The sequence below is a fragment of the Camelina sativa genome, chromosome 10 (genome assembly GCF_030686135.1).
Source record: "Camelina sativa cultivar CO46 ecotype springtype chromosome 10, ASM3068613v1".
Taxonomy (NCBI): Eukaryota; Viridiplantae; Streptophyta; class Magnoliopsida; order Brassicales; family Brassicaceae; genus Camelina; species Camelina sativa.
In genome coordinates, this window is record NC_141889.1 from 5,897,329 (window position 1) to 5,917,384 (window position 20,056).

At 36.3% G+C, this 20,056-nt stretch overlaps 5 protein-coding genes across 6 annotated transcripts; 1 reads left to right on the plus strand and 4 right to left on the minus strand.

The window, feature by feature from the left end:
* Window positions 1-1,485: 1,485 nt before the first annotated feature.
* On the minus strand, window positions 1,486-3,209 carry LOC104717489 (CBS domain-containing protein CBSX5). The gene is made up of 2 exons (XM_010435063.3): window positions 2,673-3,209; window positions 1,486-2,511 (listed from the first exon to the last, which is right to left on the minus strand). The coding sequence occupies exons 1-2, from the start codon at window positions 2,996-2,998 to the stop codon at window positions 1,662-1,664; spliced, it is 1,176 nt and encodes a 391-aa protein (XP_010433365.1). The 5' UTR covers window positions 2,999-3,209; the 3' UTR covers window positions 1,486-1,661.
* A 4,767-nt stretch (window positions 3,210-7,976) lies between these two features.
* On the plus strand, window positions 7,977-9,571 carry LOC104717490 (stem-specific protein TSJT1). Its single transcript, XM_010435064.3, has 4 exons — window positions 7,977-8,615; window positions 8,705-8,945; window positions 9,040-9,160; window positions 9,255-9,571. Exons 1-4 carry the CDS (start codon window positions 8,404-8,406, stop codon window positions 9,431-9,433), a joined length of 753 nt encoding a protein of 250 aa, XP_010433366.1. The 5' UTR covers window positions 7,977-8,403; the 3' UTR covers window positions 9,434-9,571.
* Window positions 9,572-9,901: 330 nt separating this feature from the next.
* LOC104717491 (protochlorophyllide reductase B, chloroplastic) lies at window positions 9,902-11,721 on the minus strand. Its single transcript, XM_087470389.1, has 4 exons — window positions 11,383-11,721; window positions 10,764-11,292; window positions 10,320-10,678; window positions 9,902-10,226 (listed from the first exon to the last, which is right to left on the minus strand). The coding sequence occupies exons 1-4, from the start codon at window positions 11,542-11,544 to the stop codon at window positions 10,071-10,073; spliced, it is 1,206 nt and encodes a 401-aa protein (XP_087326515.1). The 5' UTR covers window positions 11,545-11,721; the 3' UTR covers window positions 9,902-10,070.
* Window positions 11,722-12,144: 423 nt separating this feature from the next.
* On the minus strand, window positions 12,145-13,592 carry LOC104717492 (uncharacterized). Its single transcript, XM_010435069.3, has 3 exons — window positions 13,330-13,592; window positions 13,025-13,230; window positions 12,145-12,570 (listed from the first exon to the last, which is right to left on the minus strand). Exons 1-3 carry the CDS (start codon window positions 13,417-13,419, stop codon window positions 12,345-12,347), a joined length of 522 nt encoding a protein of 173 aa, XP_010433371.1. The 5' UTR covers window positions 13,420-13,592; the 3' UTR covers window positions 12,145-12,344.
* A 533-nt stretch (window positions 13,593-14,125) lies between these two features.
* LOC104717493 (COP1-interacting protein 7) lies at window positions 14,126-18,845 on the minus strand. Of its 2 annotated transcripts, none has more exons than XM_087470391.1 (9): window positions 18,301-18,845; window positions 18,023-18,196; window positions 17,772-17,893; window positions 17,633-17,670; window positions 17,504-17,544; window positions 17,261-17,413; window positions 16,942-17,168; window positions 15,374-16,833; window positions 14,126-15,304 (listed from the first exon to the last, which is right to left on the minus strand). In XM_087470391.1, exons 1-9 carry the CDS (start codon window positions 18,369-18,371, stop codon window positions 14,402-14,404), a joined length of 3,189 nt encoding a protein of 1,062 aa, XP_087326517.1. In that variant the 5' UTR covers window positions 18,372-18,845; the 3' UTR covers window positions 14,126-14,401. The 2 variants fall into 2 exon arrangements, with proteins under 2 accessions (XP_087326517.1, XP_087326516.1); XM_087470390.1 differs by having other exon boundaries at window positions 17,504-17,547.
* Window positions 18,846-20,056: the final 1,211 nt, after the last annotated feature.

Sequence of the window (20,056 nt, forward strand, 5' to 3'; positions counted from 1 at the left end):
TCCAAAGAATAAAGTTTTCTTAACCAAAAGCCAATACTAAATTAATAGGCAATACTACAAGCTAATAACGGTGATACCACAAAATACGAACCAAAAAGTCAAACACATAAACTATATATACACAATAAGTAATATCACAACGTAATTAACGATAATCAAGGATAAGGAATATGAAGTTTCCCAGGAGGGCTAAAATGATTAAACGAATTCCAAATATATAGATCTGAAAAGAGGCAATTGAACAAGTTTTTTTACATAGAGAAGCGTTGATTCGGAGGGCTAAACAAAGAGAAGCGACGATTTGGGGAAGGAAGAGAAGTGTCTTTTCATTTAATAAATTAATGACATCATCTTAGATCTAAACCGTTGGATGAGAAAATAAATAATTTTATCCGTTGGATTTAAAATATGACGTCAGCAGTGTCTAAAAAATGGGTTTGCTATTATAAAATTATCTAACGGACAACATGTAGACAAATAGAACACTTAAGAAAAACCAGATTTCCTTTAATCTATAATTTATATATGAGAACGAAACGAAAAAGGGAACAAAACCAATTTTTCAGGATGGACACTAACAAGTTTATAAACATACCTTGATATAGAGATTGATGCAGGTTAATTTAAAAACACTCCAATAAAACAATTCTTTGATTTTATTTTTAACTTTTAAAAATACTCTGAAAACGATAAATTTGAAACTTGTTTTTGTATTCCATATAAGTTTATATATAATAAACAAAAATATGTAAAATTTATAGGTGTGAAACCAAGAGGTGCAAAAATAAATAGGTGGGACTTTTAAAAGATGGAGGTACGACGAATAGATGCAACAATTAAAATGTGCGATTTTAAAAAGATGGGGGTACGACAAAAAGACACAATTATTTGGAGGAAAAAGACTTGCAATTCTTAGACCATTAATAAATATCAACCGTTAGATGGAATAATAGAACAATTCTCATCCGTTGGATTAAAGATGACACAAAAAAGTGGGTTTGCTATTATATATAGATTAAAATCTTTAATATATTTTCAAGTAATAAGGATTCAATCTAGGATTCGATACTTTACTCTTATAAAAAAAGTAAAAACTTTTATATCTTATTTTGTGGCAAAAGCAAATTATAGTATCTGATTTCGTGGGAAAAGCTTAAGCGTTACAGAGTTGAGTAACAAGAAACTAAAAAGTGAGAAAAGTAGCAAAGCTGTAAGAACTATACAATTGTAAATATTTATGCAATTGCTGTGATCAGCATAACAGCATTATTCCCATCTATGTAACCCGACAATCCAAAAAGACAATGAAACAATTTGTATAACATTAAAGAATAGCTGAAAGATACGTATACCTCGTTGAGTTATCTATCACTCTTCTAAGAATATTTTCAAATTCATACACAAATGGCCATGCCAAAGGAGACCAACGAGATTCTACCGCACATGTCACATGCTGGTACATGTGGTATAAAACATAACAAGCTATTGAAAGACTAATAAAACTCTTACCAAAAAACGTTTTCATACAGTTTTAGTTAATCACAAACTCCAACCGGCTCATCTCACCCAAAAAAAAAAAAACAAACCCTAACAACACTTTTGTTTTCGTTGGGTTGTACAGCAAATTAACTAAACACAAAACGAAAATTACAAAAAATATTTCACATGTCATTCTCCAAAAATTTCCTAAAAACTTTTAAGATATCAACAAAAGCAACCATGCCAACGAAACAACCATCTTTTTCAACCACCCACGCGTAATTCACTCGGTGAGCAATCGCTTGAATCATCACTGCCATTAACGAGCTCTTTGGATTACACACTATTGCCTCCGACTTCCTCGCCATTCTCGCTGAGCTACTCATCGACCTCCCAAACGAGGTCGTCCTCGTCGGAGACTCTTCATCCGACGAATAACCTGACGACGGCGACGAAGGTGAGACAGAATCGAAAAGCGAAAGCAAACCCATCAGTCCTTTGTCCTCCAAACGATTCCTAACGATCTGGACAAGACTCTCCGGTGGATTTGCTCCGTCTATGTACGCCATCAGGTCTCCTGCGGAGAGCGTTGCCACAGCCGCGGCAGCTGTCTCGTCGCAGCAAGTTAGTGTCATGGGAGAGATCTCTCCGATCAAGGACGTAAAAGAGTCGTCTCCTTCTCCGTCGACCACTGCAACAGAGGTTTGGTCGACGAGAGCGTTGGATATGGCCGAGATGACGGCTGAGGGGGAGGAGTGGTAATCAACGGCGAGGATTGCGTGCGTGCTGTTGATGATACCGAGATCGGAGATTGACATCGCCGGCAGAGGAGAGAACGCGGCGATGGTTCCGAGGAGAAACTGTATGATGTCTTCTTGAGTGATCCAGCAGAACCGTCGTCCGTTCGAATGCGTTGAGGTGGTGACTGAAACTTTGTCGTTTTGCTGCCTAATTTTAGTGAAGGGTTTTGTCTGAATTGGGACAATCAGATTCTGTGCTCCTTGGATGATCAGATCAATGGCTTCAACTAAGCTGATCAGTCAAATCAAATTGACCAGAGAAAAAAACTATTAATTTACTTCACAAGTGGAAAAAAAAAAAAAAAAACAGAGCATGGAAACAGAGGAAGAGCAGAGAAAAGGTTTAATTTTTATCAAAACAGAGAGAGATTGAACAATGAACAAATACAAAACCTGCAGGAGGGTTGAACATGGAGGACGAGGGAACGAGTTTTGGGGAGAAGAACAGAGACGGGTGCGTTTAAGGCAGAGAGAGTGTAGTCATGGTCTTTGGACAAATGGCAGATGACGTCAGCCATTGATATTTTCCCCAAGCACTCGCACTCTGTGACATCGTTATCGTCGTGATTACAGTTCCAGACTGATAGGAAAGTGTCTTCAGAGGACTTAAGGGCAGCGATGGCGTCGGATACGGAGGAGGAAGAGGCGGAGAGACAACGGAGAGGAGGCTTGCCTAGACAGAGATCGGAAACATCGTATGAGAGAAGGGACAGTGCCATCAAATTCAAGGAAAGAGAGAAAGAAGAAGTCTCTAGAAGGTGTAGAGAGAGAGAGAGAACAAAAGAGATGGGTGGTACGATGTAAAAGTACCTGTTTTGATAGAAACCGACTCAACAGATCTTATAAACAAGTTTAGGATCCTCCGATAGTGCATATCATACTTTAAAAATATTTAAAAAATAATAAAAATTAATTTGCTATCTAGAGTATATCAAGTCGAAATAAAAAATACAGTATAAATTTATAGATAAAACTAAATATATAATGTGTATTGTACAAGTCCTTTGGTGCCGTGGTTAATCTGAGTTTATAATTTGACACCACGTTTGGAATTCAGTTTTTGAAGAGTACAAGTGTTTTCCACGGATTCTATCTATAAAATTCTAACATACTTTAAGTATAGAAAGGTTTGTTGTAGTCTACCTCGTATGTTATGTACAAGTGTTATGTACGGATTCTATCAATTTTGAAGAGTACAAGTGTTGTTGGTAAACAGTAAACTCAAATTACGGTAAAACTGATCATGAGTTCAAAGTTCAAACCCATGCTAGAAGAAACTACTAAAAAAATACTTACAATCATGTACTTATGATTTTTTGAAACAACCAAAAGAGATTAGATATGTTTATGACCAAAGTTTTACACTTTATTATATTTTCCAATTTTTGCGAGGGAGAATTATGACCTTAATTAATAGTCAAATTATTCAACAAATGCCCTTTTGTATTGTGTGACCTTAAATGATAATTATGGGACACGTTATAATTTTCTACTTACTCGGTCACTCCAAGTCCAACTGTGCAACAAGCTGGCGATGGCACCTGGGTCTGCATCATCTTCTATCGAAAACACTTTTTCTTACATCTGTTGATTAAATAACCTTTTCTGTTTAAATACTAAGTCATTTTTCATAGGTAGTGTTTTCATATTTCGACCCTTACTAAACGCCTCATTAAAAACAGGCTTTCCACTTCTGCAACTAACAAGTCTTACTTGCACGTAATGTAACAAGTTGGCCAAGTGTTTTCTGTTTTTCTTTTTTCCTCGGCCAAGTGTTTTCTAAGTACTTACTTTAATACAAAAACATGTGTTTCTCTAGTCTTATTTTCGAAATGTGTTGTGTTTTCTCTGTAAATAAATTGATTCTGTGAACGTACGTGATCGATCATGTGAACCTGATTTGATTTGCTTACAGCATGCAACATTTTTTTAACCGTCTAATGGTATTCTTTTTTTTTTTTTTTTTTAATATGCTACACGGAAGAAAAATGAACACATAGAACCAAATACACACATGGTGACATGGATACGTGATCCCTCTCTTAGCTCTCTATGAATGTTACGCGATCGAAGTCACGAAATGATAGGATTGTTTTTTTATTGAATTTAAAAATTTCACAATGGAAGAGATATGGGACAAAATATGTAGGGGCTATAATATTGAGCCAATTCAACGCACAACACTTAACATCAATTAAAAAAATGCAAAATATCCATCAACTGCTTTTAGTTTAACCAAAAGATTAATCATATGCAAATGAAATTAGTAATTCGTTACTAGAACTATACCTAATTAATAAAGGGTTGATAATTAAAATTCTTAATCCCGTAAACTTTTTGATAATCTAGTTTTAAATGAACACTAATTTGTACGTAATTCAGTAAACAAGCTAAAAATTGACCGGTCGAACCCAGGAGGGAGCAGGGGCGGATCTAGGTGTAATGGAGGTGGGGCACGTGCCCCACACTCATCCATAATAATTCTTCAGTTTGATTTATTATGTATAACATATCTTAGTTCATTTGGTAAAAAGTGTCACATACTATGTCAAAGGAGAAGGGTTCAATGCCTCTCATCTACATTTTTTTTTATCACTTTTTATGTTTTGTCCTTGTAAAAAAACTTTTTGTTAAAGTAAATGTTTAGTTGTGCCCCATGTAAATTTTCCTCCTGGATCCGCCACTGGGAGGGAGCATATATAGACGACGATACATGAACGACCGAACGATCGAATTAATCTGACCAGCAGTGTGACTTATACAGTGACGTCACTGGTAAAGAGAGTTTATGTGCTTCAAGACTAAATAATCAAGACACTCGGATCCGTACGTATATAATAATAAATATTATCTGATACCTGTACGTTCTCACTGAGCAACAAATGAGTATTATTCGATGTTATTTAATTTGGTCATATAAATCATTAAAATCTGGTACCATGTAAACACATTATTTCTTCTAATAAATTCAAGATACAAAAACCTCTGTGACCTTGCATGTTGGCTGTGCCATGTCGGCTTTATGTTTCCGACCCTTTACTGTTTGAATGATGCTTTTATTAAGTTATTCGTTAAGACTAATCATTGCGTTCACCAACTGAAGTATTAAAAAGGGACATTGTTTTAGTCTTTCGTTTGCGATATAGGGCATATTATATAGTATGTGCATGACAACTTAACTATAGCATCAATTTGGTGGTATAAAGAGGGTGGAAATTAACAAACACTTAAAACAAGTGAAGCATATAGCTATATTTTTTTTTTGTGCACCGCATGTAGCTATATATATATCATATATATTCTACAAAGCATAGAAGAGCAGTAGTAGTAGTATTACAAACTCATAACTCAATTAGTTTAGATTCTTTTGGATTTTAAAATGAAAACAAAAACTGATAAAAGTGAACATCATCAAAATGAATAATTAAGCGTTGACGTGAACAATATTAGATTCAATGAAAGTAGGCGAACGAACGTGACGGGCCTCCAGACATTTTGTACAGTAGCTAGTAGCTGACGAAGCAACGTGATATGTGCTTGTCCTTATATGGCACGTGCAACAGATAAGCAGACCTTGATTTTCACTTTACAAAATAATTAACCCCCGATAAAGCGAAAAAGAACTTTCAATTATAGAGATAATTAGTGACTCTAACGTATATTCCAAGGCTGGCAGTTCAAGAACTTTAAAGGGGACGAGACATGAAAAAAAAAACAAAAGAAGGGTGAGACGTGTGGTTGCTTATCTTTCGCAATTATTTAATCGGTTACTAGTTGTAAATTTCGTACTATTATATGGCGAATTGGATTCAAAACCTTCATCCAATGTCCGGTGATGTCCAATGTAAAACAAGTTATATGCAACGTATTTTGGATGTACTAGATGATATATCATAAAACGAGTCATTGAATGTAACTTTTGATGTGGTTTATAATCTCAAAGATTGATTTCCACTTATTACACTTAAAAACATTGTTTTGATAGTCAAAACATTTATTTTAAATGCAATGTGAAAGATAAGCAACCACACGTCATGTTCTGCATTGGTTATTATATAGTAGTAGTATAAACATCCTAAAGCAAAGAAGGGTGGAAATCAATTCAATTAGAAGGACAATTAGGCCCAAAAAGGAAAAAATGACATACTATAGATAACTGTTCTGTTGTTATTGGGCCAACCATGGTATTGTGTTGCCATCGGATATATTAAAATAAGTTTTTAACAAGTATGGCAGTGACAGTGGTGAGGTGGATAATGCAAGATTCTGCAGTACTGACTGTTCAGTTCTCGGAAAACCACCAAAATATCGGGAATCACATCGCACATAACGTCGTTTTTCTCTACCAAAACTTGAAAAAAGAAAGGAAATATGAAACGTAGTTTTAATATGAGAGTACTAAATTTCATGTAGCTACACAGTACATGACAATGTAAAAATAGGTGGGTAAGTCAACAACTGTATGGATCATGAGATACTGAACATGGTAAATTGGTATGTTGTGTATATAAACTATAAAGATAACAACCTAACAAAAGTATAAGATAAATGGCATAAAAATGTTACCAAAAAAATCAATAATATTATGAAATGGATAAATCAATTTATCCGGAAAAAAGCAAAAAAAGAAGAAGAAGGAAAAGGAAAGGATAAGAATACATAAAAGTACGAGAGAATGCTTATCCCGTGACACTGACATCTCTTTTTCATGTCCCTACCAATTCCCACTATTCTCCGCTGAATAATCCATTAAAATACTACGCAGAGAGATAGATTCAATTTTAGCATCCAAACCTTTAAATTGAAAAACATATACATATCAGTGGCAAATGTAAAAACAAATAATATATCCCAACTATAGCAAAGATCTATTTATTTGATGATACTACGGTGTTTATTACAGAAAATTTGACTTACATATTTTAGTTAAAGGTGCAAATCCATATTTAGTTATAGACAAAAACTTCACTACACTACAAAAATTATAGGACGTCCCTAAAAACTATACTTTACTTTTTAGTAATTTCCTAAATATACAAATTTATATATAAATTATATAACATATTTTTGTTGAAAATTATAGAATATTGTCACTAGTCTTACAGTATTTTGATATTTCTTACAATAGATAAAACACGTTATTCAGAAATTTCTTTTTCTTTTCTATCATTTTTTTTAAAAATATTATAAATTTAGAATTAGATTTTTTTTGTGCGTGTGGGTGTTATTATTGTTAACTTAAATAAAACATAACGCAAATACCTATCTAGTATTAGTATATATATACTCTAGGTGTCTCCTATCATCTTTGTTATTCATTTCGATTAATTTTAAAATGTAAGCAAAACCCAAACCAGATAAGTACGAATAAGACATAGACAACTCGTCCATTAACAACTAAAAAGTCTTATGGAAGGTATTAGTTTAGGATTTAGAAAAAATTTTAATGACTTTAAAAGTTAGGTAAAACATGTTGTTATTCAATCAAAACTTTTAAAAACTCTTTAAAAATTTGGTGTTATTGGTTGTGGATTTGTAAAAAGTTATTTAAAATCTTGATAAATCTAGTGTTATTGGATTAAGAGTTTTATAAAGTCATTAAAAGTTTTATGTTATTCAAATAAAACAAAAGAATCTTGAATTGTTAATGAATTCAAATTTTATGTTATTAGTTTAGGATTTTATATCATTTCTTTCATAACAAAAGTCATGAAAACTCTTTCATCAAATAGAAAGATTTTACAAGATTAGAAAAAACAAATCATCAAAATTTTAAAAAACTTCCTAAACAATCTCTTAGAATCCTTCATTTTTAACTTTCAATTTTCAATGATTTTAACAATCAGCTAGAACATAAAATCATTAAAATTCTTTCTAAATCCTAAACTAATACCTCCCCTAACATAGAAGAAGGAGGAATAGTCTCATCATCTCATCCAAAAACGTTACTTCTTTCTTCCCACAGGAATCAAAGTAAAACAGACAACGGACTAAAACAAATATTATAGCCCACCGCTTCAAATACATATAAAAAGACTCAAGAAACCTTTGTCACTCTCTTCATTCTTCCTTTTATAGATTCTTCTTATAGATTTATCCTTTGGGTTCTCTGTGTCAAAAGAAAATGTTGGCTATATTTCACGAGGCGTTTGCTCATCCGCCTGAGGAACTCAACAGTCCGGCATCTGAGAAATGTTCTAAACAACCAAAGCTTCCTGAAGAAACCCTAAACGATTTCTTATCTCGTTATCCTCTCAACACTTTCTCCATGTCTTTTGGACAAGCAGCTGTTCTCGCTTACGTTCGTCCTTCTGCTTCCTTCTCCATCCACCAGAGGTAACATGCACTAGACAGAACACGATCCTGCTTATATCTTCTGATTTAAGGTTCTGCTCCATTGATCTTCATTTTTTTTTGTTTTTTAGGTTGTTTTGTGGATATGATGATATCTACTGTCTGTTCTTTGGGAGCTTGAACAATCTGTGTCAGCTAAACAGACAGTATGGTTTGACCAAGACAACAAACGAGGCCATGTTTGTGATCGAAGCTTATAGGACTCTTAGAGACAGAGGTCCTTATCCAGCTGATCAGGTCGTTAAAGACTTAGATGGTAGCTTTGCCTTTGTTGTTTATGATAGCAAAGCCGGCTCTGTCTTCACGGCTCTGGTACTACTTCAAAAAATCAGTCCAATCCCTTTTTTCTATAATCACTTTTGATGTTTAGAAGATTTGAGAAATCAATTTGATGTAATCCATGTAGGGATCTGATGGAGGGGTGAAGCTATACTGGGGCATAGCTGCTGATGGATCTGTTGTAATATCAGATGATTTGGATGTTATTAAAGAAGGCTGTGCCAAATCTTTTGCTCCATTTCCTACAGGTACAATAAAATCTACATATGCTTTTACAAATACTTGGGACTTGGTGTAATGATGTATGTGTAATTATTATATGTATTTGATGAATGTTGGCAGGGTGTATGTTCCATAGTGAAGGAGGGTTAATGAGCTTTGAGCATCCGATGAACAAGATAAAAGCAATGCCGAGAGTGGACAGTGAGGGAGTTCTGTGCGGTGCCAACTTCAAGGTGGATGTTTACAATCGTGTTAACAGTATCCCTCGTCGAGGAAGTGAAGCCAATTGGACTCTCTGAAAAGACTGGAAACTTTCAAAAGATGGTTTCGTTTTCGCACTTGTTGTTCTTCTCCACTTTTATTTTAGTACTTATGGACTGAGAGTCCAGGACTATTCCGTAGTATGCCATGAATAAAACTGTGAATAGCTTTCAATCTTCTGTTTCTCTCTACTATCTTATGTCAGACAATAAAACCAATAGACTCATTGATTTTCAGTTGAAAACGTAACAATGTATAGGAGCTTAATTTGTTTGTTTTATCCTAATCTTTATAGGGTTGTCTAAATAGTGTTATTGTTAATGTCGGTGGGGTGACATGTTAATATTACTACACAACGGAAGTTAAGAGTGAACATGGTTTTGAACTAGGAGTCGATGGAAACTTTTTAACATTTTTTTTTCACTCTTTCAGCTAAATGCGTTAAGAGAGAGGCTGACAAACTATAGTGTAAGATGACAAAACAGAGTATATAACTAACTGTTCTGTTTAGAAAGCTGAAGATTCGCCAATTTTATTTCTTTATTTTGGGCTACTCGCCAAGGAATCTACACTCAACAGACAGTAAGGAAAAACTTCGCAATAGAATCAGACATCTAAAGGTTTCATCGATTGGTACGGAGTGGGTCTTATCAGAAGGAAGAGATTTCAAGATTATTAGGCCAAGCCAACGAGCTTCTCACTGATCTCCCACACTTTACGAGCCTTCTCAACGTCACTTGCTTCTTCTGATAACTGGTTCTCAAAAGAAGCCGAAGCCTTGTTCCAGCTCCAGTAAACCCCTGATTTTGTCAAGCTAGGATCACTCACCACCTGATCAAACCAAACTCGATTGTTTAGTACACAGGAAGAAAAGTATTTCCTTGACTAATAAGCTACAAAAATAACATTTTGTTTCTTTATTACCTGAGCAAGTCTTTTGCCAGACTCTGTCTCGGAGACATATCCTTTAGTGATGTACTTCTGAAAGGGAGGGAAGAGGGTACGGAAGAGCGGGATGTGCTCTCGGAACAAACCCGTGGAGGCGATGCAACCGGGGTAAAGCGAAGCGAAAGTGACTCCAGTTTCTTCATGGTAACGCCTGTGAAACTCTTGCATTGTCAACATATTGCAGACTTTACTGTCTTTGTAAGCCTTTGCACCATCGAAATCTCCTCCATCAATCATAGCTGAGCTGTTTAAACCGTTCAATCCACCCGCTAGACCCCTCAAATCACCTAGATTCGCCTTTGGTGGTACATTACCCGCCAATGTATTAGTGTTACCTAAACCAAAACAAAGATATAATGATCAGAATCATTCCCTTAGCTAGCAATGTAGGCTATATATATATTAGATTCTAGACAATACCAGTAATGGATCCAACGATGATGAGACGCTTTGAAGGGTAATCAGATTTCTTCAAGTCATCAAGCAACAACCTTGCGAGAAGAAAATGTCCCAAATGGTTCGTCGCAACGCTAAGCTCAAACCCTTCTGCACTGTAAGTAGGCTCTTTAGCTGTCGGGAAATAAACCGCAGCATTACAGACCAAAACATCGAGAGGCATCTCTGTCCTCCTGAAGCTATCAACGAACTGTCTCACACTGTCCAACGAGGCTAAGTCTAAGTGCATCACAGTGTAGCTGCCTTTAGGCATCCCTGCGGATTTAGCAGCTCTCTCGGCTTTAAGGAAGTCTCTGCACGCCATTGTCACGTGCCATTTCCCTGTATCGGCTAGAGCTTTAGCCGTGGCTAGACCTAACCCAGACGAAGCTCCCGTGACCACCACATTTCCTTTCCTCAACGTTTTCTTGCCATCCACGGATTTTGTAACCGGAGAGTTTGAAGTCGCAGCGGTTTGTGCTCGAATTGTTACACTCCTCAAGCTATGTTCTCTCTGCATATTAATCAACTAAACATTACTAAACCATTCGCATAAGAAGGCTTATTCAACACCGTAACGTCAGAACAGAGACATGTTCTGTACCTGGAATCTTAACGAGGAAGATCCATGATCGGATTTGATTTGGTCGGTAACGGAAGCACCAAAGAGACTCGAGTCCTTGAAAGACGATGAAGGAGCATTCAATTTCGCATCTTTACGAACAGAGATAGCAGAGGAGACCAAAGAAGCAGCTTGAAGAGCCATTGTTGGTACTCGAACAGAGAGAGAGAGATATATAGCAAAAAAAGCGATTTGAAGAAGAAGACTGTCGAGTGAGGATATTTTGCGAGAGAGAGTGTGTGCGTATATGTACTCTCACAAAGGAGTTGGGGGAGGTGAGATTCAGACAAGAGAAGATTGGTCCCTACAGTGGTCAGTCACAGAAGATTGTGTGGATAGCATTATCTTGAACACAAAGTATCTGCCACGTCATCGTTGAATACCCAATGAGAATTCGTGGATTAGATTTCCTTAATTCTTAGATATTTTATTTTATTGTCCATTACTATTCAATTTCAGTTTAAAACAAAATGGAACAGTTGCACAATATGGGATGGTCATTGCTGATTGGTGATGGGATTCCATGCCTCTGTAGCATGGGAGAGAGAGAGAGAGAGAGCTAGTTGCTTGCTACTAGTTGCTCTCGTGTTCGGATAACTTGTCCTCTCTTTTTCTTTTGATAACCATGGTTTTGATCTAGAATCAAAAAGATTTAGGATTGAAACTAATATGAACATCCCACAGTTTGTCAAATAATATATGGGGATATCACATCTCTCACCTTATTAAAAACAACACTTTCAATTAATAACCATACAAAAATTAACATTAAACCCAAAAAAAAATATATCCATACAAATCAATCTACAAAACTCAATAGTACCCTCAGTTTCAAATAAGTTTGCAGTCATACATTAAAAAAACACCAACCCGAAAATATGATATTAGCATATCACATAGCGCAAAGGAAAAAACAAAAAAAAAACTTATATGTTGGTTAAGAATTAGTAAGGTGAAAGGGAGGCTTCAGCAGCAGATGAATAGAAGAAATAGTAAAATTGAGAGACAATAGCATTGAAGAAGACAAATGAGGCTCCGGCTGCGAAGACACCTTTACGAAGAGTTTGACAATCAGGAGGATTGTCCATGAAAATTGTCCTGTACTTTGTGTGGTATGCATTTTCCACCGATCCAGCTAATAAACATATCTCCGCTATCAAGAAGAACATCCTTTTTTTTTGGCCAACAAAACACCAATCAAAATGTAAAAATATTAGCACAATTTCGGATTCTTTTGCTTGTGAGTTCTTTTTTGCACTTTATCAATTCAGTGATAGATAGAAGCACAGTTGGATGAGTAACAAAGCTAACAAGCACGTTTGGCTTTTTAACAGATCAAGATGCTTGGTAATTTAGATTAAGAGAATGAAAATCTGTAACCTGGTCATTAGACTTATTAATGTAATTTTAATACTATGATGGATTCATGAGAATTTAAATAATATAAACCAAGACCACACTATTGTCTATGTTTGATTGTGAATTTGAATCATTTTATATTCCATTATTGCTACAACTTTTCTTGTGAAGTAAAAAAATATATAGTTTTGGTTCGGTCAAAATCGCCATACTAGAAGTCTGATGAACTAATTGAGTTATAACAACAAAAGAGTATATAGCTTACCAGCTGACAATGAAGAGAACGAGGGCAAGAGCACGTGAACCGCCAGGCTTGAGAGGCTTTCCACAGCAGAAACAACGGCTAACGAACATGACAAGGAGTTGACTAACCACTGAGAACAAAAAGGCGCCAACTCCATACCCTGTGGCTCTGTCCGAATCATACACACAGTAGTTATATTGCACCTCAGTGTCCTGCACAACCCTTGCCTGCCCCAAGAAAAATTCAACTTCAAAATATTATGAGAGAGATATCACATAAATCATCATCTTGCTCAAATAATATATTGTTGTAAAGATGTGACTCACAGTGCTTCGTCTTTGCTCAGCAGCAACGGCTAAACCAAAGGCAACGAGGTTGAACACAAGGACTATGGCTGATACAATTTTCGACGCCATGGACTCACACCTTACTCTCTCTCTCTCTTTCTCACAAAATGTTTCTTTAGATATAAAGACAACTTTGTTTGTTCAGATTGGATCGTCTCGCCTAATGGAAAAAGACACGTTACCATTTCTTTGAAATAGGTGTTTCACCTTTATTTATTTCTTCAAATTACTTTTGTGTTATAGGAAAAGTTTATCTAATAAATTGGGGAAAATAGGAATATGGTAGTCTAGTCTAGGATGCTTAGTGCAAAAGATAGTGACAGAGCTTCCTTGTTGGAGAATCCTCTGTTGTTTATAACAAACCAGAAACAGATATATTGAGCTGTATCTTACTAAAAAGAAAACTATGAGTTCTTTTTGTTTAAAAGTACAATTTCTATAAAATTTACGTGGCTGAATTTTTGATCGTAACTAAGTTTCAAAAATGGAGAACAGCTTGAAAAACAAATGCTTAGAACGTGAAAAAATATAACGTGGGGAATTAGATACCCACTTGATGGGAACATGTTACCAAAATAAAGATAAAAATACCGAAGAATGCTTATGGTACCGCTGAGACTTCTTCATCAATCTAACAGAACCAAATTGCTTACATTTGAAGAATCATCGCACCGAATTTTTAGAAGAAAGTATTATTTTTGTTTGAGTTAAAAATCGTTCATATTATGCTTTCGTATTGTTTTCCTTTCTAATGATCATCAATCAAATAGTTTAGTTACAAGAATCCAAAAGAATCTTATTCAAACTCGCCAAACCAACTTCTTACACTCCATTGAGAAGCACTTTCAATGCTATAAACAACACATCAACGAAGTAATATAAACAGACACAAATCAAACCGATAACAGAAAAAATAGTATTTAATATCACACAAGAAATATTTAAAAGAATAAAAATATGACACCGGGCTTTTCAACTATACTCGACACAACGTCGTCTCAAAACAGAGATGATGATGATATGACCGGAGAAGAATTCGTAACTCCAGGTTTTACTTTTTTCGTCCAAACATAAGAAGCTTCCTGAAAACTTTAGCTGTTGCTTTGGGAGACGTTTCTTCACTGTTCCATTTCTTCCTAGAATGATCTGCTTCAGTCACTGGCGGTGTCGATACGTCAATCTCTGAGGCCGCTGGTGAGAAATAATACTTTTCCTCCATGTTTGTCTCTGAAAATGTCACTGACTTCTTCGGAGACACTGATTTTGCCTGTGAAATCTGGACTTCTCCAACATCCTCGGAATAATGGTTTGTAGTAATTTGCTTGTCGTCGGAAAAAGGTGACTTCTTGACTGTTTCCTGAACATTCTGATCTTGTACTTTATGATGATTGGTTGTTACATCGGCTATGATTTCATTCGGTCCGTTGTTTGCTCTATCCGTTTCTTCTGATGGCAAGCTATGTAACTCTTTAATGTCTTTGAAATCATCAGCAAAAGGAGCAGCAGCAACAGGAAGGTCTTCAACTTGCTTTACGGACGAGTAAGACTGTGAACCTTCCACCACTGTTTCCTTGATTTCGAGACTCGGGTCACGAGAAAGTTCTAGACCTTTTGCATCGGATTGACCTATTTTACTCGTTTTCTTGTCCTGAGATTTCTCTGTCTTGTTTCCTAAAGGTTTTGATGGTCTTTTGATTACTGGTTTTTGTTGTGGGCCTTGTGGCTCCTTTGGAGCGGTCCGGGAAACAGCAAGGCGCTCAATGGTGGAACTTCTCAGTACGGGCTTAGCCTTTGACTGCGCGGCTTCTGGGGTCTTCTCGTTCTTTACTGAGCTCTTCACCGTTTTGGTAGCAGGAGGAGTTTTCTTGGATACACTACCACCAGAACTCTTCTCCGCAATTCTTTTTTGCCTCTGAATTAGAAGTTCTTCCATTCTCTTCCTTCTCTCTTCCTCCTATCAAAAACCAAACTCAGATGAGAAAAGAAAACTAATCAAGAAAGACAAAAAGTGGTGCGAACTTACCATCTGAGATTTGGTCTTGGAGGCAGCAGCTCTACTTCCCCAAGCAGGTCTATTGGCTTTTGAAGCCGGGTCAGGTCTACTTGATGCCCTTGACTTTGCATCTTTCCCCTTGGAAATACCACGACTCTTCTTTTCTTTACCATCTGAGGTTTTTTCATCTGCAGAGGCCTTTGTGGCAGTTTCCAAATCGACTTTGCTTGTTTTTTGAGCCAATGTGTTAGTCTCGTAGTCAATTTCAGGCGTCCATGGTAACAATGTAGGTTTAACATCTTGTTCCCGTCCAAGAACCATGAAAAGGTCATCTGGTTCATGCGAAGTGAACTCCGAGGCATTGTTTTCTTGTCGGTTGGTTCCGTAAACATCAGAGTCCATGATGTCAGTCCTTAACCGAGACTCTTCTACTTGGCCCTCAACACGAGAATGGATCATGAACGAGTCATCCGTCAGGACATCTCTTTCACTGCTCTTACTTAAGTGGAATTGGTCTCCTACAAGTGTTTTGACAAGACTTGCATCTGTGTCCGGACCTGCTTGGTTACGTATGAACCGGTCTTCCTCTGCCTCATTTCTGGCTCTGAGCTTTCCATCATAAATCGACATCTCTGCCTGCGAATAGCTTCTTGATTCATCGCTTCGACCTGGATTCAACATCTCATCATCATAGTTATTCCCTCTCTTTATCATCCGACCATTCTCACCTGCATCCAATTTCGTGATGCTGGTCTCTCTTCCCCAATCCTCATTCCCATTTGCAACCAGGAACGAATCATCTGAAATTGGTTCTCTCTTTCTCACAACTTCAGACTCCATGTCTAACGCAGATGATGATGCTCGTAGTGATTCTTCTGGCTCTGAATCGTTGTCTTTCAAAAGAAGATTCTGGAAGGCATTCCAATTATCATTCCCCTTAGTTTCCTTGTTACTTGAATCATCATCATCATCATTGTCGTGACTTTTGTGTTTCCTCTGACGGCGTGAAGATGATTTATGCCGTCTCTCTAGTGAGCCAATAGCTTCTTCTACTTGCTGTTTGATGGAATCTCCATCTACAAACCCTTCTTCTTCTTCTTCTTCAGACTCCTCTGAATCGCTTTCCTTTGCTCCATTCCTCTTTGAAGTTATATAATTTATGTTGCGGATAACAACTTTTCTGGATTGTTTCTTTCCTTCATTTCCGTTTTCTGATTCAGTCTCAGCACTAGAATCATCACTTGGCTCGGTAGATTCATCTTGCTTTGACTTCTTTTTCTTCTTCTTATTCTTCTTTTTCTTCTTGGAAGATTTCTCATTTGACTCCACATCTCCCATATTTACAGGCCATTGCATATTCCCAGGGTAATATGGTGTCTGGCCTTGCATACCCGGAAACATATAAGGAGGTGGATACCCATGTCCTTGGAAGTTCTGCATGTACTGAGGATACTGGTTTGGCCATGGCATTGCCATTTGAGCTCTCCCTTCTGCACAACACGGTTAATTCGGCTTTAGTTACTAACCAATAACCCCCAGAAAGAAACCAAATCCAAGAAACATCTAATGAATAATACAGAATTGATGCTTATAAGGACCTTGGTTAGTCTCAAAGCTACCCTGGCTCGACGCATCCATGGAGTTTCCACGCTTTAAGTTAGTAGCATTCAACAAATCATTCTCTTCACCAGCGAGTACGATCCCAGAGTCACCCATGAAGGATAATTCAGGCCTAGGAAATGCTTGCATAGCCGTGATTTGGTCCACCCACATTCTATCTTCGTTCTTTCTCTTGCACAAGTCCATAAAGCTAACACATGCTTCCCTGGACACAAATGAACACACAATATTCATTCATAAATATTCGTTACAAATGCCCACAAACAAGACAGTGACATGAACGGTTTAGCTACATACCTTAAACGTGAAGCTCCAAAAGCATCGGAGAAAGACAAAAGGTCATCCATATAGTCCAATTCAAAACCAACAACCAAAGCTCGAGCATAAGCCATAGCTTGCTCTTTGCACAAAGCTGCTTTGCGATTCTCAAGTACACGCTGAAGGCCAACCCTATTCCATTCATTCCACCACTTATCAGAATCAATCAACTTCACATAACCCACAAGATCATAAAAGAAAGACTACTAAAAAAATACTTACTTAGAATTTTCTTCCACAGTGTCTCCATCAGTTTCCCCTTTCTTCTACACATTAACAGAGCCAACAACAATTAAGCTAATAACTCTAATTTTGGCATATAAGAGAGTAAAAGAAAGATCAAAAACTCACCTTTGACAAAGCCGTAGACCTCTGAGAAGACTCGTTTCCTATATAAATTAAGGACCAGATTACACAATGTTGAAAAAAATCAAATTTTTTTTTTTCTTCTTTAGGAGATTTACCAAATTTGTGACCAAACATATTATACCTTCAGCTTCGCCGGCAATGGCGGCTGCATTAGAGTGAATCGAATCCTCGATCTGCTCAATCTCCTTCTCTAATGTAACAGACCTCTCAAGAACCTCAGGAGTGGTCACGAATCTCACAAATCTTTTTCCCCAAAAACAGAAACAACAAAAAAAAAAAAAAAAAAAAAAGAAATCATCAAACTTTTTAGGGTTCACGACATAAAGTTCTTAACTTTTTATATAGGAGTGAGACGAAGACACTAATTAATACCTCTGAAGGGTGATTTTAGTAAACCAAGGAACGGCGGAGTAAGGACGGAGCGTAACGGAGTAACCACCTCTAGAAATCTGATCTCTAACGCTCTTGAGATGTGTAACGAACGGTTGAAATATCCCAGAAGCAAGTTTCTCGTTCTCCCCACCAGAGAAAATCACAAGTTCACATCTTTGAAACAGAAGAGACAACAAAGAGTTAAGAGAATCATCAAACATATAAGACTTTTGTGTTATAAGAAAAAATTGTGAAGAAGAAAGGAAATTAGAAACTACCTTGTTCTGGTGGGTGTGAGCTGAAACAGAGCATAGTCAAGTCTTGTTCTTGGATCCATTAAAGAACCCATAAAACAAGTTTGAATCTTTTTGTCTCTTCAGACAAGACTGGATAATTTAATTGAAACACTGTCTTATGGATGTTTATGGTTGTGGTGGTGTTCAAAGAATGTTGATAAATTTCTGATTTTTTAGTTGGAGAGATGGGGAAGAGTGAAAGAGAATGTTTCGTGACAGCTAAGGGATAGAGAAGAGACTAAAAGAAGAAAAAAAGCTGTAGAACTGATTGAGATCCAGAAGGTGAGCACATGCAATGAAGCTAAGACTCAGACATTCACATGAACGCAATAGGAGGAGGAGGAGGAGGAGGAGGAGGAGGAGGAGAGAGGATTTTACATGAGCAAGGTTTTTGATTTTTTTTTTTTTGTTTCCCCTTTAATTAAATACTGTATTTAATTAATTTTATCAATTTTGGGGTCCCTTGGTTCTCTACGCCGACACACCCCACTTCACCGGTAGACAGACACATATTCTAGATTCTCTATACGTATACAGTAATAGACTAGTCTACTACTAGTATTGTTTTCCACTTATCATAATCTTTGCCAAACGTTTGCAAAATTACGGCAGAGTAAACGATTGGTACTTCTTGGAGGGTTGATGCAGTAAAAAGTTTCTATTTTCAGCAATATGCGAAATACGGATTTGAATACGGGTAACTGAATTATCATTATCATTATGCAATAATGATACTGAATTAGCAGTACTAATCACTTAGTTTGTTTTGAACTTGATTGTATTCCCGGATAATTTTATTGAATTGTGTTTCATCTACACTTTTTTTCTTATATAGATTTTCTTGTTATCATTTCATGGAATTTTATCACTTTGAATCATAGTATTCCGTATATACGAGACCTCGAAGCTAAGATGATTGTAGCGCATACTTCAAAAAGACTAGTTCCTTTATCTTCAAATGTATGTCTACCTTGTTTTCACTTGGAGGGAGTACCATTGAAAAGTAGGTAGACATCCTTATTTTCACGAATTATATATTTTTATTTTCTTTTTTTCTTCGTAAAGATATATTATTTCGACTGGTGCATTGCATGGAAGTTTGGTATTTGTTTAAAATAGTCTCAAGTTCCAATATTCAGGTTTTGTAGTATTTGTGATGGGAGAATATATAGAAATATTTACATGACAACATAACATTTTCTTAAATTATACTATGGAAATATATTATATCCCTACGAATAAACAAGTGTGTTGATGGAAATGAAAGTGTTAGTTGACATGTCACATGTCAAAAAAATTGAGTGTGAAGAGAGACAAAAGGTGATAATAGTAGAAAATACATCGCAGAAATGACAGTATGAAGTTTTGTGATGTTTACTAATTATTATTTGTCTTAGCTTGGAGGGGAGACAATCGAAGTACACAATGATTTTACAAGTATTTGAATATTTCTGCCATGTGAAATGGAGAAAGGAGCGACCTTGTTGCATAAGATACGTGATTAAAAAAAAAAAAATCAATTATAAGTTGCAAAAAGAAATATTCAGGAGCTGATTGGTATACTGATTATGAGATGTGTATGTTCAAAATTTCTTGAATAATAATTAAAAAAAAATCTGATGCAGTTAGTTTCTGATATGTTACATGATGATATTTGAACATATACATCTCAAATATTATAGAAATTTCTTATTTGTGTAAGGTTGGAAATTTTAATCATTAATGATGGTAAAGTGGC

Coding starts and splice junctions, on each gene's coding strand:
- LOC104717489 (XM_010435063.3), bottom strand. CDS start 2,998: ATGGCACTGTCCCTTCTCTCATACGATGTTTCCGATCTCTGTCTAGGC. Junction 2,512..2,672: donor CATGTTCAACCCTCCTGCAG/GTTTTGTATTTG, acceptor TTGACTGATCAG/CTTAGTTGAAGCCATTGATC.
- LOC104717493 (XM_087470390.1), bottom strand. CDS start 18,371: ATGGGTTCTTTAATGGATCCAAGAACAAGACTTGACTATGCTCTGTTT. Junction 17,671..17,771: donor CATTGCCGGCGAAGCTGAAG/GTATAATATGTT, acceptor TAATTTATATAG/GAAACGAGTCTTCTCAGAGG. Junction 17,548..17,632: donor GGTCTACGGCTTTGTCAAAG/GTGAGTTTTTGA, acceptor GTTAATGTGTAG/AAGAAAGGGGAAACTGATGG.
- LOC104717492 (XM_010435069.3), bottom strand. CDS start 13,419: ATGGCGTCGAAAATTGTATCAGCCATAGTCCTTGTGTTCAACCTCGTT. Junction 13,231..13,329: donor CTGAGCAAAGACGAAGCACT/GTGAGTCACATC, acceptor TTCTTGGGGCAG/GCAAGGGTTGTGCAGGACAC. Junction 12,571..13,024: donor GTTCTCTTCATTGTCAGCTG/GTAAGCTATATA, acceptor CCAAAAAAAAAG/GATGTTCTTCTTGATAGCGG.
- LOC104717490 (XM_010435064.3), top strand. CDS start 8,404: ATGTTGGCTATATTTCACGAGGCGTTTGCTCATCCGCCTGAGGAACTC. Junction 8,946..9,039: donor GCTCTGTCTTCACGGCTCTG/GTACTACTTCAA, acceptor TAATCCATGTAG/GGATCTGATGGAGGGGTGAA. Junction 9,161..9,254: donor TTTTGCTCCATTTCCTACAG/GTACAATAAAAT, acceptor GAATGTTGGCAG/GGTGTATGTTCCATAGTGAA.
- LOC104717491 (XM_087470389.1), bottom strand. CDS start 11,544: ATGGCTCTTCAAGCTGCTTCTTTGGTCTCCTCTGCTATCTCTGTTCGT. Junction 11,293..11,382: donor CTTCCTCGTTAAGATTCCAG/GTACAGAACATG, acceptor ATTAATATGCAG/AGAGAACATAGCTTGAGGAG. Junction 10,679..10,763: donor CATCGTTGGATCCATTACTG/GTATTGTCTAGA, acceptor GTTTTGGTTTAG/GTAACACTAATACATTGGCG.